This window comes from Marmota flaviventris, chromosome 10, assembly GCF_047511675.1.
Source record: "Marmota flaviventris isolate mMarFla1 chromosome 10, mMarFla1.hap1, whole genome shotgun sequence".
NCBI classification, from domain to species: Eukaryota; Metazoa; Chordata; class Mammalia; order Rodentia; family Sciuridae; genus Marmota; species Marmota flaviventris.
The window spans coordinates 58,505,409-58,522,768 of record NC_092507.1 but is presented as its reverse complement, the minus strand read 5'-3'; the positions used below and the strand labels follow the sequence as shown (position 1 = coordinate 58,522,768).

Genomic DNA, 17,360 nt, shown 5'->3' with positions numbered 1-17,360 from the left:
TTTCCTGCCTTCATGAAGCGTATAGCCTAGATATACTGACAAATATTAAACAATCAATCACAAAATAGCTATTAGTTTCAAACTACACAGAGTTCCTAAAAGGGAACATAGTGATGGTTACATGGGGGGGCGGGCAGACCTAGTCAACAGGATGTCCTCTGAGGAGGTGATTTTTCAAGTTGAGACCTGTGAGATGAGTAGGAATCAGTCAGATGATGAAGGAGTGGAAGATCACTCCAGGCAGGAGAAATTGCTAGTGCAAAGGAGTATAGACCTGTGCATAATGTTCAAAGATGGCTAGCGTGGCTTAAGTGCCCAAGAACAAAAGGGCAAAAAGTTTTGAAACAAGGATACAGTTTCAGCCAGAGTCCAGATCAAACAGGGCCTGTGAGTTAAGGTTCTGGTCTTTACCCTAAGAGCAGTAGGAAGTCATGAAAAATAATAAGCTGGAGAGTGCTAGAATTAGATTTGCCTACATCAAATCATTTCAAGTCAAAGACTTTTTAGTCGGCATTCAATGAACACTGAGATAGCTGCTCTTGAGATTTAGATTTAGAAGTTGATGTCATAGCATAGGAAGAATGAAAAGCGTCAATGAAAGCACAGAGTTGAGAATGAGATGGTCTTGGGGAGATAACAGTGAAGACATCTTTATTTACTAGATCATAACCAATGTGAGTTGATATGTGGGTTTTGGTTTTCTTTAGAATGTTCAAGGAAGTATCATCTGACAAAAGGAGTCATGATCAATAATTCTGTCCCTGAAACCTTCTGTCTGTTCACAGATCAGGTATCACACAAACAACTACGCATCCAGCTCCACCTCCTTACCCCACCAGTGCTCCTCAACCTTGATGTGGAGTGACCACTTGGAAAGGTGAGAGTTAGAAGCTGCCTAGGTTTACACTATAGCCGTCTGTCATCTTTCTGCTCTGCTTTGAGTTCATGCTTTGAAGGCAGAGTATCTCTAAGAATCAAAGTGCAAATGAAAGCATACACATGTGATTAAAGAGTACCAGATTCCTAAGAAGAGCTATTGTTGCTTTTATCTCTACTTAAATTTCCTCCAAGACCTTTGTGTGATGGGCTCCAGTCTGGTCTTGTGACAAACCAATTCTTCCATGAAAAAGCCTGCATGTCACTAATTTTCCACTCCACTCTCCGGGAGTATTTTAAGGTTAAGCTACTGTTTTAATTAGACATCAGAATCCAGCGTGTTCACCATATGGCTAGCACGCTCTCGGTCGCCCTTCTGATTAGATTTATTTTGTATGAAATGAGTGTGTCAGTGGATGAACACTCGAGAAAGCAGAACACAATGCCAACTGGGATGCATGATTGGCTATATTAAAATTTGATTATTAGTTTTCTCCCTTGAACACCTTTTTTTTCTATATTTCTGTTAGAGACTACAGGAGCCATAGGATTAACTGAAAAAGCCCTTTTGGCTATTACAGCATTATGTGATCTATTTTTTTTTAAAGAAAGAATATAAATAAAATGTTAAATTATTTTTTTCAAAGACCGCACACTTGACTTATCAAATAATTTGACCTTTTCGTTTTAATGGAAAGAAAATATGCTCACATTATTTCATTTTTTGGTTATTGGCAGGTATGCTAACTCTTTTACAGTGGTTATTATGAGTGTGGACACTTTAGCAGCTTAATTGCCTTGCCTGTTTGTCCTCCCATGATCAGAGCAAGAGAGAGATAGTCGCTTCTGTTTTTCAGGGGAAGAATTGAATGTGTTTTTCCATGGAGATAGGTAGCTAGGCCTACATTGTGAGAATAAGCTGGCTGATTCTGGGAAACAGGTTGAAAATCACGAGGCCAATACAAATTTTCACTCAACTGACCTTTAGAATCCTGCACCTTTTTTTTTTTTTAAATATCTGTGAGATATGAACACATGTACCTAGCATTGTTTTTGCTATCAAGGCAGATTCCCCTGGGGTGGGGAGTGAAGGGAAAAGAAGGAAGCCTGGTTCCCATCTCGTTCTTTTTTTTTTTTTTTGGGGGGGGGGTAGGTTCACTTTAATGCTGCCTTTAATTTTCCAAAGTCAACCTTATTGTACTTTCCCTGCATTATGAAAAATAAGCCAGGTTCTATTATGGAAACTTTGTAAAATGAAAATAATTAGAAAGAAAGGATGCTTACTAAATGCTATTTCCACTACTCAAGCAAAATCTATCTATATTAGTATATTTTTTGTGTTCTTTTTTCCCCTGTACTTTTCTTGATTTTGTTCTATATGATTATGACATTATATATGCACTTTTGAATCTTGTTCTTATTTCATTTAATATAAACATTTCTTAGACTATTGTGAATTCTTTGTAAAGCTACTTTAAAATTTATTTGGGTCTATCAAGAGTGTACTATAGTTTCCTTAACCATAATCTGTGGTCACATTTGGCACCATCACAATAGTACTGCATTGGCGGAGGTCAAATGCAGAGGTATAATTAGTATTTCTGATTTTTGTTTTTGCCATAAGAAGACTTTAAAAAATAAAATGTAATTAGAAAGAAAGGAAGCTTTACTAAGTGCTATTTCCACTACTCAGATACATGTTATCAGACTGCTTTCCAAAAGAATTATCAGAGGTTTAAAATTTCATAAGCAATGTATCAGAGTTTCTGCTTTGCTTCACTCTAACCAGCACTGTATATTATCTTAAAAAATAAATATCAAGCCGGGCACGGTGGCACATGCCTGTAATCCCAGCGGCTCAGGAAGTTGAGACAGGAAGATGGCAAGTTCAAAGCCAGCCTCAACAAGGGCGAGGCACTAAGCAACTCAGTGAGACCCTGTCTCTAAATGAAATACAAAATGGGGCTGGGGATGTGGCTCAGTAGTTGAGCGCCCCTGTGTTCAATCCCCAGTAAAATAAATAAATACATAAATAAATAAATATCACACTTTGTTGGATTAGTAAGAGAAACATTGTATTTTATAGCTATTTCACTTTGCCCTCTTCCTTATTTCTTTTTAGATGATAGTTATATACTTGTTGGGACTTGTTTTATGACAAGTTTATTTGTCATTTGATATACCTATAATTGCTTTTGTTTATAAAATGCACATAATTATTTCAAATGTTTTATCTGCATAAAGCATATGTATTTCTTACTCATATATTGCTCCTTATACCAATACAAAATTTTAAAAATTATCCCTATTAGAGTTTATTGCATCTTTCTCTCTATATTCTAACAGATAATGAAAGAACAGAGCTGGACTTATAGCGCAGTTCCTGCTTCCCCGAGTCTGTGAGTTTCTTTCCACCCAAGAAGAACATTATGTTTTTTGGACTATATCTTTATTTTTGTCTCATTTTTCTATTTTAGTTTTTTTTTTTTTTTTTCTTGTCAGTAATACACTCGGAGAGCAGTTTTATTGTTATAACCCATGCCTCCGAATGTTAAATTCATTTCTTGGGAGATTCTGAGCAAGCTTGAAGAAGCTGAGTAGGATTCCACAGAGGACGATTTATGGAAAAGACAAGCAAAAGAATGACTCACATTTCAAGAGTTTCCTCCAACTTGAAACATTTATTCGAATCTTAACTAAGATGGACAGCTGTTCATTCTATAATGATTTTGATTTTGCAACATGAATTTGAAAAATCAGTGTATATTTTGACAGTGAAAAGTCAACACATGGAGAGCAAGAATTCTATTAAGAGGACATGAACTTAATGAGACAGAAAACAAGCCTAGTGAGGGCAGGAGAGTCTCTGTGGAGATGTGGTGTCCCTCTGGGCTTAGTTCAGAAATAAACGTTCTTCAGTTTAAATTCTGGTTATAGGTCATTAGGTAATTCAGGATTGCTTTATTGCTATTTCTTTGCTTTTAAAGACAAAGGATTGATGCAGCTAAGGGCATCCTTGATGTGTTATAAACAATTAGGAGGCTATCAGGTTATTCAGTTAAAGCAATAAAAAATAAATTCATACATAGCCTTCTAGTTATATCTTCATTTTTATTCTACTTTTGAGTCACTATCAGTTTGAGATTTCTTCTCAGGCAGCATACAAAGAGGTAAAATTAATAAATGACAGTTATTCTGCATCAAGTTTTGTTACTTTTTGTGAAATAAAAGGATCTTCTTTGTATTGCAATAAAAAAAATTCTGTGGATTTTTAAAAAATATTTTGAGTCATTTAATAGCTTTCAACTGACATGCCTTCACCCGCTTTTAAATCCAATCAATGTGTCTTCCTTGCTGTCCCCCCATTTCTGCCTCTGCTCCCCTGACCCTGTTCACTGACTGCATCACAGGTTTACCATGTTGTCACCTCTGAGAACATCTGAGAAAGAGGTAAAAATATAGCCTTCAAAGTCTCACCAGAGGAGCCTGAACTGGCTCCATTGTCACTGATCAACTAGATTAAGCCAATTGTAGAGTCACTTTTCTCAAAAAGCTGAACCCGTTATGAATTAGCTATAAACTACATATTTTCTTTCAAGCCTACATTTGAAATTGTTTTAACTAGCACCAATCTTATGCTTTACACAATTCTTCAGGTTTAAGTTCAGTGGATTTTATGAAGCACATAGATTTTGCCTCCAATATAAAAATATCTGTGTTCCTTGTGTTAGTCAGACTTTTGTCACTGTGACAAAATACTTCAGAAAACTGACTTAAAGGAGACAAAATTCAATTTTGTCTTATGGTTTCAGTGCATGGTCACTTGCACCCATACTTTGGGTCTGTGCCATGGCAGAAGAACATCATGGTGAAGAGCAGGTGATATAGCGGAGCTGGTCATCTTATGATATCCAAGAAGCCAAGAGAAAGGCGGGGGTTGGGGGTGAGGAAGGGACCAGGATCCTAATATGCCTTTCAAGGACATGCCCCTATAACCTAACTTCCTTCCATCTTTTCCCATCCCCTAAAGATTCTATCACCTTCCAAAAGTACACAGGCTGGTGACAACGCCTTTAGCCTATGGTACTGTGGGGGTGTGTGTAAGATCCAAACTGTAACACTACTGTTTACTTATATTTCCCCATGGTTCATCTATGTCATTATCTTGCTGCCATGTATCTATTATCTTATTGTTACAAAAGATGACTGTTTAGGGCTGAGGATATAGCTCAGTTGGTAGAGTGCTTCCCTTTGATCCCTAGCACCAAAAAACAAAACAAACTAACAAAAGATGACTGTTTATAGAGGGTTTACCTATGTCTCATTGTTAATATAGTAAGCATTTAGATTCAAACTCAATTTTATTGATTTCAGGTGTACTTCTCTTAATGCAGCACAGTAGGATATGAGATTTGCTACAATGATATTCTGCTTAAGAATCACAAACTCTGAGTGGATAAAGCAGCAGCAGCTGCAGCAGCAGCTGCAGCAGCAGCTAAATCAGATAAAAAAGATCAGAAGAGGTCTGCAGCAGGCAAGAAACCTGTGATAAAGAATCTGGGAAAGAAGGCTGTTGGTGTTAAGGAGAAGAAGCCTGTGGGGGGAAAGGCTGCACCTGCCAAGAAACCAACAGCTGAAAAGAAACCTGTTGCAGAGAGAAAAAAAGTCTGCTGCATAATTTCTTAAAAATCCGTTTGATTCCATAAGTTCAAATAATTTTGGACAGTTTAGTTTGAATAAAGAGCTGAATAAAGATGCAGTGAATAAAAAAAAAGACAAAGTGACGCAGTAGTAAAAGGATGGGTTTTGAAATCAAACTCGGATGTAAATATGGCTATGCCACTCATAAACTCTGTGATCCTGAGAAAGTTAATCTCATTGAGTTTCAATCAACTAATCTATAAAAGGAAGATGATGCTACTTACCTGTAGGGTTATTGTGATAATGTATGTAAGGTACATGTAATACACGTACTTACTCAGTTAAATATTTGCAGGGATGAATTTTTTATTCAGACTTATCTCCAACTATTTAATGAGCTCACAGTGTCAACAATGGACTGGCTTCATGACTGGTGGATTTAAATGTCATGGACAGAATCTATTTCAAAATCCTGTGTACTATTCCTATTTATAATGTCCCATAATTATTTTGGTTAGTGCAAAGCCTACCTACCTTCCACATGTTCAAATCTTACCTTGCTCTTAGGCCTTGAATAATTTAAGTATCTTTGTTCTCTGTCACCTCTATCCCCAAATCTACATGGTACTAATTTTATGATATTGCCTTTTTCCTTAAATATTCCATTTTCCCTTGACAAAATTCTAGTTCATGGTGGATTAAAGACCCTTTTCTTATATTTTCTTCATAAATATCTTAGCACTAGTATAGTGTCTGACTCCTAGAAAAATGCTATTTCCTTAGTAAATTATTAGCAAAGGTCATATTTATATACAAGATAAGCAACCTAAAATTCAAACAAATATGATAGAAAGTACTTTGTTTCCATATTATTGCTGAAATTGGGAAATTTCATATTAAAATTTCCTGATTTAGAAATGTTACATCATAGGGGTTGGGGATGTGGCTCAAGTGGTAGTGCGTTCGCCTGGCATGTGTGAGGCACTGGGTTCAATCCTCAGCACCACATAAAAATAAAATAAAGATATTGTGTCCACATAAAAAAATAAATATTAAAATATTAAAAAAACATTTTAAAAAAGTCACATCATGGTAATGATGAATAATTACATTCAGTTTAATATAATAATGTTTATTAAAGCTATTTGTGTAAAGAAGTAAGTAATGAAATAATTAGAAAAAATGATTGGCAAAGATAGTTTGAAATCTGATGTAGAGAAAAATATATGTCAGTATAAAATACTTCTGATACATTTTTAAGTTGATTTTAGTTTTTATAGCAGTTTATGTTCAAAGAAGAATTAATTGTAAATAAAAAGGATATTTTTGTTTGTAATGCATAGAAACCTGTCCACTACACAATAAGTTCACCTAAAATAAAAGATTCTGTCATATATGTACTCCAGTATTCTGGATCATGTTTTAGCAGCACATTTACTAAAAAGTGCCTTCACCTTCATTTCCATTCTTTAGTAAACACAGAATCTCATCATTATATAATGAGGTTATAATGAGGCTAGAACTAATAGTCTATAAAAAGATGAGTTCCTTAGGAACTCTGCCCCAAAATGTCACATATAGAGAAAGGTGGCTGACACCCAGTTTTAATGTTATTACAGGAATTAGTATAACACCCCATGGAATACACATACAAAACCTGAAACACTGTTATGCTTATAAGTGGGCTATGGAGACATGGTTCCTGACTGTACACATATAATACCTTCTGTGTATGTTTAGACCTAAGACTTGGCACTGGAAGAAATGAGCTCCAGACTCCAACCTCTATCCTATAACAACTCTGGTGCTTTCATTCCTCACTAATGCAAGCCAATGTGGAAGAAAACAAAGAGCCCAGTTGTGTTGCTCCCAAGTGAGATGGGGCAGGCTAATGTGCAAGACGGGCCAAGTCCTGCCCAGATCTCAGAACTGGGCCAGGTAAGAAAACAGGCAGTGTTAGGGTCAGGAGCTCAGGCTCTTACCAGAAGCTATCTTTATCCAAATTCTCTCAAAAAGGAGAAAAGTAGAGTAATTTGTCTTTTTGTTTTGTTTATTCTAATTTGTTATATATGACAGCAGAATGTATTATAACTCATATTACACATATATAGCACAATGTTTCATGTCTCTGGTTGTACATAAAGTAGAGTTACACCATTTGTGTCTTCATACGTACACTTTGGGTAATGATGTCCATCTGGTTCTACCATCTTTCCTACCCCAATGCCCCCTTTCTTACCCTCCCACACCTTTGCCCTATCTAGTGTTTGTCTAATCTTCCAATGCTCACTCCCAACCCCATCATGAATCAATATACTTATATCAGAGAAAACATTTGGTATTTGGTTTTTTCTCTATCATGTCAGATTAGACCCCAACTTCCTTAATAAGACTCCTATAGCACAAGATTTAAAATCAAGACTCAATAAATGGGATGGATTCAAACTAAAAAGTTTCTTCTTAGGAAAAGAAACAGCGAGGTGAATAGAGAGCCTACATTTTGAGAGCAAATTTTTACTACATACACATCAGATAGAGCACTAATCTCTAGGATATATAAAGAACTCATAAATCTTAACACCAAAAAACCCAAATAACCCAATCAGTAAACGGGCCAAGGAACTGAACAGAGTGATTTGTCTTTTATTTTTTAATTTTTTTTAGTTTTATTGATTTTTTTTTACTACATGACAGCAGAATAAATGCATTACAATTCTTATTACACATATATACCACAATTTTTCATATCTCTGTTTGTGTATAAAGTATTTTGACACCCAATTTGTGTCTTCATACATGTACTTTGGATAATGATGTCCATCACATTCCACCGCCCTTGGTAATCCCTTGCCCCCTCCCTTTCCTTCCCATCACTTTTCCCTATCTAGAATTCATCTAATCCTCCCATGCTCCCCGTCCCTACCCACTATGAGGTGATTTGTCTTTTATGTGTACATGCAGGTATGTGTCTTACAGTTATTTACCATAGTTTGAAAAATATATGAAAATCCAGATTTGAATTGGTCTGCCTTTTTATTATCTACCAGGAAAACTTAAAAATCAAGTAAATGATGAGAAAAAGTTACTAAAAATCAATATAATTACTTAAGAGAACAAAAATTTTTCAACAACTTCAGTAGTTAGAAGTACATTAGAAAAACCTGTTGCTAGGATAATTGCCATTTGTAGTATCTTAAAAGTCTATATATTTTATACTTGTTCATTATACTTTTACTTAACAATGACTAAAATGTTTAATTGCTGTTTTAAAAATCTGTGCTCATACTTTTCATTAATCCAGGTTTTACTGGATGTTTTGCTAATTTCAAAATATCTCTAAGCTCATGCTATAGATAACAGTATTTCTCTGTTTCATTCATGTTTTAAGGCTTTATTTTCATTATCTGAATTTTTTTATTCCAAAATAACTTATATGATATATATGTACATATATACATATGTAAATATCTAAAATTATTACTACACACACTGCATTTAAGAACTTTCGTATTGTTTAAAAAAAATACTCACCCAGCCTATAAGCTTCTTGTGGGCAGGATCTGTTCCTTAAACATCTACCTATAAAGTGTAGCACAGTCAGGTCTAAGCACACAGAAATTGCTCAGTGAGGAATGATGGGTAGTCTACGTGGCATGACTGAAACACATACGAGCTATGCTTAAGGCAACTAGATGATGAGTTAGGACAACTAGATGAGAATGAAATTTATTTGACAGTTGATTTCTGTTTGCTTTTCCTCTTTGACATTGTGGTATTTGGTCAGTCTTCAAAATTTAGAAAGCAGAATGAAGCCATTTTTAGACTTCTTGAATGAAAACACACAAACTCATATACACGCATATACGTAGAATTGCTGTTAGGAAAATGAGATTTAAATCTGTATCTTGGTGCAGAGGCTTGCACCTGTAGTCCCAGCTACTTTGGAAGCTGAGACAGGAGGATTGCTTGAGCCTGGGAGTTCAAGGACAGCCAGGACAACATGGTAGGACCCAGTTCTGAAATAAATACATAAACAAATAAGCTTACATATCAATTAACTTTTCCTTTAGGCAGCTGTGCTATTTATTAGGTTGGCATAGAAGCTAATTTTAACTCTATACCTATAGGCAAATGAAGGTATTGCAGAAGCTAATTTTTTTATATATACACTTTTTTGCTTCCTTGAAAAAAGTATAGTGTTCTCTTTTCAATCAGAAATAAATATACCAGAACCTTAGTAAATAAATAATTATAGTCTTTGTTGATTCCTGATTATAGTTGTAGTCAAACATTTTTATTGATTTAATTTATAACTTAAACACTAAATCCCTTTAAATGCCTTAGAGTTATAAAAGAAATGAGAACTAAGTAGTATGTACTAAAATGCTATGGCCAAAGAGGGGCAGAAGAAAATATTTGCTGAAAATTCCAATATACCAGATAAAACTAAACAAAGATTTCTAATGAAAATTAAAGGCTAAAACAGCAAGAGATGATAAAGTTTGTTGTGTGATTGGGTAAAGTATGGTTTAGTAATATGTGCTCCATAAATACTTGCTCAGTTGTTTTTTTTTTTTTTTTTGTGTGTGTGTGTTTGTGTGGTACCAGGGATTGAACCCAGAGGTGCTTAACCACTGAGCCACCTCCCCAGCCCTCTTCATTTTTTATTTTAAGACAGGGTCTTGCTAAGTTGCTTAAGGCCTTGCAAAGTTGCTGAGGCTGGCTATGAACTTGCAGTCCTCCCACCATCAGCTCCCACGCTGCTGGGATTATGGGCGAGCACCTGGTCTGCTTGTTATTTTTGGTGGCAGCTACTACTGCTCTGATAGTAAAGGCTAAGAAATAGGTTTTCAGACAAAATTAGGTAAATGTCATACTAAGAAGAATGAAGGGAACGGGGGAAAAGGTATTCTTTAAAAAACTGAAAAAAAAAAAAGAGAAAAAAAATGGAGTTAAACTTGTTTCTATATATCTGCATATATTTAGTACTAAGAGTTTCTCTCAATCCTGCCTCTCCTTCTTTTCTGTCATGGTCTAAACCTCAGCCTCCATCATTTCCCATCTGAATTATTTCAATAATGGGCATCCTGCTTTTGATCTTGGGCTCTCAGATCATTTTCCACAACTGCTGCTAGAGTAAAATTATGTTAATAAAATGAAAATCTTTGTTATTTCCCTTAGCACCTTTCATATTTTTCCATGACCTTTAGGAAAAAAAATAAAACAACTTAACCCATCCACTGAGCTTTCTACATTCATGTCTTGGCCTTGCCTCTGATCTTCTCTCCCACTGTCATCTTGTTTTCCAGCAATGCTGAATTACAGTCTCCTGCTGCTGTGCTCTGCTCCATACTGTGTACTCCCATCTCCCCCTCACTACATGACTAACCCTGACCTGTCTTTAGCTCAAGGACCATTTCCTCCAAGAACTCTTTTGCTAAAGCATCGTTGAGTTTATAACTTGTTGGTGGAGCTACATTTGTATTTTTCTTTTCTGTATCTGATGTCAATCTAGTTTCATTATGTTACATATGGAACTCCAATTTTCCTAGCACCTGTTATTAAATAGACTGTTTTCTTCAAGTTATGTTTTTGGCACCTTTGTCAAGAATCAAGTCACTGTAGGTATGGGGGTTTGTCTCTGTGTTTTATTCTACTCCACTGACCTATATTTCTATTTTAATATAAATATAATGCTGTTTTGTCACAATGATTTTGTAGTATATTTTGAAATCAGCTATTGTGATGCTTTTTTCTCTTTTTGCTTAGAATTGTTTTGGCCATTCTGGGCCTTTTGATCTTCCATATGAATTTTGGATTGTTTTTTCCAGTTAATGTGAAAAATGTCTTTGACATTTTGAAGCGTATTGCATTGACTCTGTAGACCACTTCTGGTAATTTGGCCATTTTAGCAATGTTGATTATGTCTATCCATGAATTTGGGAAGTCTTTCCATCTTTCATTGTCTTCTTCAGTTTCTCTATTCATAAATTAATTGTAGAGGTCTTTTACCTCTTTGGTTAGGTTTATTCCTAGGCAAATTTTTAAGCTATTCTGAGTACAATTGTTTTCCTGATTTCCTTCTTAGCAGAGTCATTATTGGTGTATAGGAAAGCTATTGATTTTTGTACATTTATTTTTGTATCCTCCTACTTTGCTGAATTTATTATCTCTAGAAGTCTTCTTGTATAAACTTTAAGGTTTTATAAATGTACAATCACATCATCTGCAAACAGTAATAATTTGACTTCCCTTTCCTATTTGTATCCATTTTTTTCTTTCTCTTGCATAATTGCTCTGGCTAGAATTTCAAGTACTGTATTGAATAGGAGTGGTGACAGTGGAAATCCTTGTCTTGTTTCTGATTTTACAGAAAATGCTTTCAATTTTTTCCTATTCAGTATGATGTTAACTTTATATTTGCCGTAGACAGTCTTTATCCTGTTGAGATAAGTTTCTCCTATTCCTAGTTTCTTCAGGGTCTGTTGTTATGAGGGGGTGTTGAATTTGTCAAAGGTTCTTTTTGCAACTTTTGAGATTATTGTTTGATTTTTTTATCCTTGGTTTTATTTATGTGGTGTATCACATTTACTGATTTGGGTATGTTAAACCATCCTTGCATGACTGGAATGAAATCAAATCTTTTTAATGTGTTGTCAGATTTGGTTTGCTAGTACTTTACTAAGGATTTTTCTAAATTATACTCATTAAGGATATTGGTCTGTAATTTTTGTTCCTACATGTGTTCTTATCTGGTTGGGTATCAGGGAAATACTGGCTTCATAGAATAAGTTTGGAAGCATTTCCTCTCTTTATATTTAATATATTTATGTCCTCTCTTTATATTTAATTTGGGGAGCATTGGCATAAGTTCTTCAAGATCTGGCAAAATTATTCTTACAGATAAACTTTCAAAAAAAGCATAATGATCAGTTAACTATTTCATTCACTAGTGAAGATCTCATCCTGAGTTCTGAATCAGAGACATATTCCTTTGGTTTAAAATTTCAACCATTGGCACGAATTCATCTTGGTGTCTGAGAGGTCTCTGAAGACTTGGCAATCACACAGAAGATTGTTCAATGTTTGTTTCTAATCCATATATTGCTAATCTGATCCTGACATTTACGTTGTGCCAGTAAAAATCCACTAACTATAAATTATCCCTACCCCCACTTTTTCAAAGGAAAAATAGTGGTTGGAAAGAAATGTACTAATGTTCTAGGAAGTGATGCAACTGTTTTTGGAAAAATAATGAAACGTTAAGCATATTTCTGAAGTTCTTTTTGTACCAACACTCCTTGCTATGTTTTGCAAGTCACAGTGTCTTTGCCCAACACCCAGCTGATGTTAATCTAGTACAAAGCTAAACAAATAGTTTTCTTGAAATAGTTCTCTAATGTAGCCTAATCATAAATGCCTACAATTACTTAGAATATTTCTCTATATACTGACAATTGTAGGAAACAGGGGATATGTGGATATGATCCATTCACCAACATTCATCCTGTCCTATAATAACTTTAAACTTTATTCATTCTTCAAGACTGTGTAAGAAACTAACCCTCACCCTTAGTGGAGGTAGCTGCCCAAACCTCTTTTCTCCAAACCTCTTCTCTCCAGTGAATGTGGAAGTAAGTACTTAAGATACCATAAAGAGCAAAAGTCTAATGAAGACCCAACGGCTAGATTGGGTGTTGGGAATTCTTTTTGTCTCTGGTTTACATTAAATGTCTGGTCAATTGTCTGAAAAACAAATGTATAATTGTGCATAATGATGAGAATAGTATCCCAAAATATATTTCTGTAAAAAAAACCCCACCCTTGAATAAAGGATAAAAACAAAGAGAACTGAAAATATTTCAACCAAGAATTTCTTCTTTGGGAACTAATCATCAATTTCTAGTTAAATATTCAGAAATGTTAGTGAAATTATATTTATTATATCTCTACTTGGTAAAAGACAAGGATGAATATCTCCAAGTGCTTTCCATCTCTGCTAACAGAAGAACATCGGGTCATTCAGAGAAAATAACATGTATCCATCTGATTTTAGTATTGTTTTCATTGGTAAGGATTTTTATCCCTTCCTCCCTCCTTCTCTGCCTCCTTCTCTCTCTCCTCTTCTTTTTAAAAATAATATTTACTTTTTTGGGGTGTAGATGGACACAACACAGTGCATTTTATTTTTATGTGGTGCTGAGGATCGAACCCGGGTCCCGCCCATACTAGGCAAGTGCTCTACCGCTGAGCCACAATCCCAGCCCCTCTCCTCTTCTTTCTTCAATCCTCCTTTCCTATCTTCTTCTCCTTCTTCTTTCTTCCTTTTCCTTTCCGCTTTCTTTCTTTCTCCCTCTTTCTCTCTGTCTCTTTCTTCAAGTACTTATTAAGTTAATGAAATCTACTTGATTATATATTACTTAGAAATAGGAATCAGCTCTAAGAGAACCTATATGAAGCAAAGAGAAAAAAAAGAAAAAAACGGTTTTTTTACATTTACAATGGATAGGCTTTATATTCACTATTTCATATGAATTGCCAATTTTCTTTGAGATTGTTACTGTAAACTTCTATTTCAGAGATGAGGAAGTTGAAGCAAATATCTAAAGTGGACCTCATTTAACTGACCTTTCCAATGTTATAGCTTTATGCGGTGGAGTTAGAACTCAAATACAGTTTTGCTTGACTACAAATCCTGTGTTTTCACTGTAATTTTCAAGATATTTCCAAAGTTTAAAGCTTGCTGAATTTTAATATTCTTAATGCTATCTTTTATATCCTATCTTAATCTTATCTATGGTACCATGTTAGAAAATGTTTCATGCCAGGCACGGTGGTGCACGCCTGTAACCTAGCAGCTCAGGAGGTTGAGGCAGGAGCATCACAAGTTCAAAGCCAGCCTCAGCAAAAGCCAGATGCTTAGCAACTCAGTGAGACCCTGTCTCTAAATGAAATACAAAATAGGGCTGGGGATGTGGCTCAGTGACCTAGTGGCCCTGAGTTAAATCCTTGCTAGCACCCACCACCCCTAAATAAAGAAAATATTTCTTTAAAAATGATGAGATTTTAAAAACATAGCATCCTCCTTTATTTACTTTTCCTTCATGTAGGAAAGCATGAAATTTCTCTGAAACTGTATTATCCTTGGCCAGAATATACAACTATACAGGACAACTCATCTTAATATCATTTTAAAGAATATATTTGTAGTTCCTTCTTTTACCCTTGTTTTAGTCAGCTTTTTTACTGCTGCAACTAAAAGACTTAACCAGAACAATTGCAGAGGAGGAAAAGTTTATTTGGGGGCACATGATTTCAGAGGTCTCAATCCATAGATAGCAGGCTCCATTCCTTGGGGCTCAAGGTAAGGCAGAACATCATGGCAGAAGAGTGTGCCAGAGGGAAGCAGCTCACATGATGATTAGGAAGCATAGAGAGGGGCTCCACTTGCCACATACAAAATATATACTACAGAGGCACATCCCCAATGCCCTACCTCCTCCAGCCACACTCTACCAGTCTTCAATTACCACTCAGTTAATCCCCATCAAGGGATTAATTCACTGATTGGATTAAAGCCCTTATGATCCAATCATTTCTCCTCTAAACTTTCTTTTGTTGTCTCACATATGAGCTTTTGGGAGACACCTCACATCCAAACCATAGCAATCCTCATCTATGTTTATTCTTTTTCTTTGTTTTAGTTATTTGATAATAATAGAATTTTATATTCCCAACTATATAACTAAAAATAAATATAGGTATTGTTTAACAGCACTATACTGTAAAAAGAAAAGTCTAATGTGCTTTTCTAGACACAGAGAAAACCATGATAGTGAAAGGAAGAAAAGATATCAGACTGGAAATCAGAAGTACTGGTTTTGTACATAAACTTCTCCACTTACTACCTATGTGAATTTGGGTGAGTGATTTAAAAGCTTTAAGATTCAGTTCCAACTTCTGCAACTAAGTAAGGTCTTGCAGTCCTTTTGCAGTATTGCTGGGGGGAGTGGTGTGAGGATACAAGTTAAAACCCTCTGACAGTTTTCAAGAGTGAGGCTGCCACACCCAGTTCTGGAAAACCCTGCCAAACTATCACAGTACTCTTTGCAGCAGACTTGGGCAGCCTAACAAAGGAAACCTTATAAAATCTTTTCTGACGACTGCCCCAGCAGGACTACCCAGCTTAAGGATTCTATAATCTTTGTGGATGAGAAAATGATGGCTCAGAGGGCCAGTGAGGTACAAAGACAGTGTTAAAACCAGGTCCCACTGAATGATAATCTCCTCATTTTCTACCAGCTGTATCATCTTTCCTATTTTCTTTTTTTTTTTTTGAACTTAAGAATAAATTTAATTTTTCAGCATGAAAACATGGACGATAGTTATAAATAGGCATTTCTCAAAGAAGACATACAAATGGTCAAGAGGTATATAAAATGATGCTCAATTTCATTAATTATCAGGGAAGTGCAAATCAAAACCATCATGAGACAATATCTCATTCCAGTAGGAATGGCTAATATCAAAAACACAAAAGAAAACAGATGTTAGTGAGAATGTGGGTGGTGAAAAATCTTTGCACAATATAGATGGGAATATAAATTAGTAGTCATTGTGGAAAACAATATGGAGATACCTCAAAAATTTATGATAGAACTACCATATGTTCCAGCTATACCTGTCCTTGATATATATCCAAAGGATATGAAATCAGTATTTCAAAGAGACATCTGCCCTCTTGCATTTATTGCAGCACTATTCACAATGGTCAAGACATAGAAGCAAACTAGTGTCCATCAATGTATGAATGGATAAATAAAATGTAGTACATGAACACAACTGTAGACATAAACAGAATTGAATGCAGCCATGAAAAACTGAAATCCTGTCATTTGTGACAACATGGATCGCTTTGAGATCATGATATTAGGTGAAACCAACCAGGCATGAAAAGGTAAGCACTGAATGATCTCACACATGTTTGAAATCTAAAAAAGTGGATGTCATAGATATTGAGACTGAAATAACTCTTACCACATGCTGGGCAGAGTAGAGAGGAAGGTTGGTATGTTCAATATGTACTATGTTATAGTTAAATGTGGAATAACAAGTTCTGATGTGGAATTGCATAATAGGATAACCAGAGATAGCAATCATGTACCATATATCTCAAAAAGCTACAAGAAAGAATTTTGAATATTTCCACCATACAAAAATGATAGATATTTGAGGTGCTAGATATGTTTATCCTGTGTTAATATATTACATAATGTATATATATATTGAAACATCACCTGGTACCCCATTGACATATACAAATTTTATGTTCTGTGCACCAGTTAAAGATAAATAAATGAGAAGTGTTCAAAGAAATGGAGGTACTTTCATGCAGAGCTATATGCAAGTAGGATAGTTTTGTTATGCTTGTTGTTGATTTTGTTTACGTTTTCATTTATTTTTTCTTATCACTATTTGTCCATGATTAACAAAATATCAAAACATTACTTTGTCATATAGAAAGGTTTTTAATTAAATTTAACTTTTAACTTGTACAAGGAAACATAAAATTTCCATGTATTAATAAAATAATGTGATATTTTCCATGTATTAATAAAATAATGTGATATAGACATGATACATGTCTACATTGTAGAATGTTTAAATAAGGATCTATCTATATCATTAAACATTCGCCATTTATTGGCAGTAAAAAAAAATTCAGAATTCTTTCAGCTTTTTGAAATGTACAGAATATTACTGTTATTTATTTACTTTAATGTATATTAGCACACAAGAACATTTTGCTCCCAAATGTAATGTAGTGCCTTTTTTTTTATTGG

The 17,360-nt window shown here is 35.0% G+C and overlaps 1 protein-coding gene across 4 annotated transcripts in view; it reads left to right on the top strand.

Moving 5' to 3' along the window:
* Ptger3 (prostaglandin E receptor 3) overlaps nt 1-17,360 on the top strand; it is a 276,814-nt gene that overhangs the window by 71,500 nt on the left and 187,954 nt on the right. The window contains exons 3-4 of one of the 4 annotated variants that reach the window (XM_027949547.3): nt 786-877; nt 3,223-4,155. The exons of the other annotated variants lie outside the window; for them this stretch is intronic. Of the exons in view, the coding sequence (XP_027805348.1) occupies nt 786-877; nt 3,223-3,226 (96 nt within the window). The 3' untranslated portion in view covers nt 3,227-4,155. Of the gene's footprint in view, nt 1-785; nt 878-3,222; nt 4,156-17,360 lie in introns of those variants that run through there. 4 annotated transcript variants of the gene reach the window in all.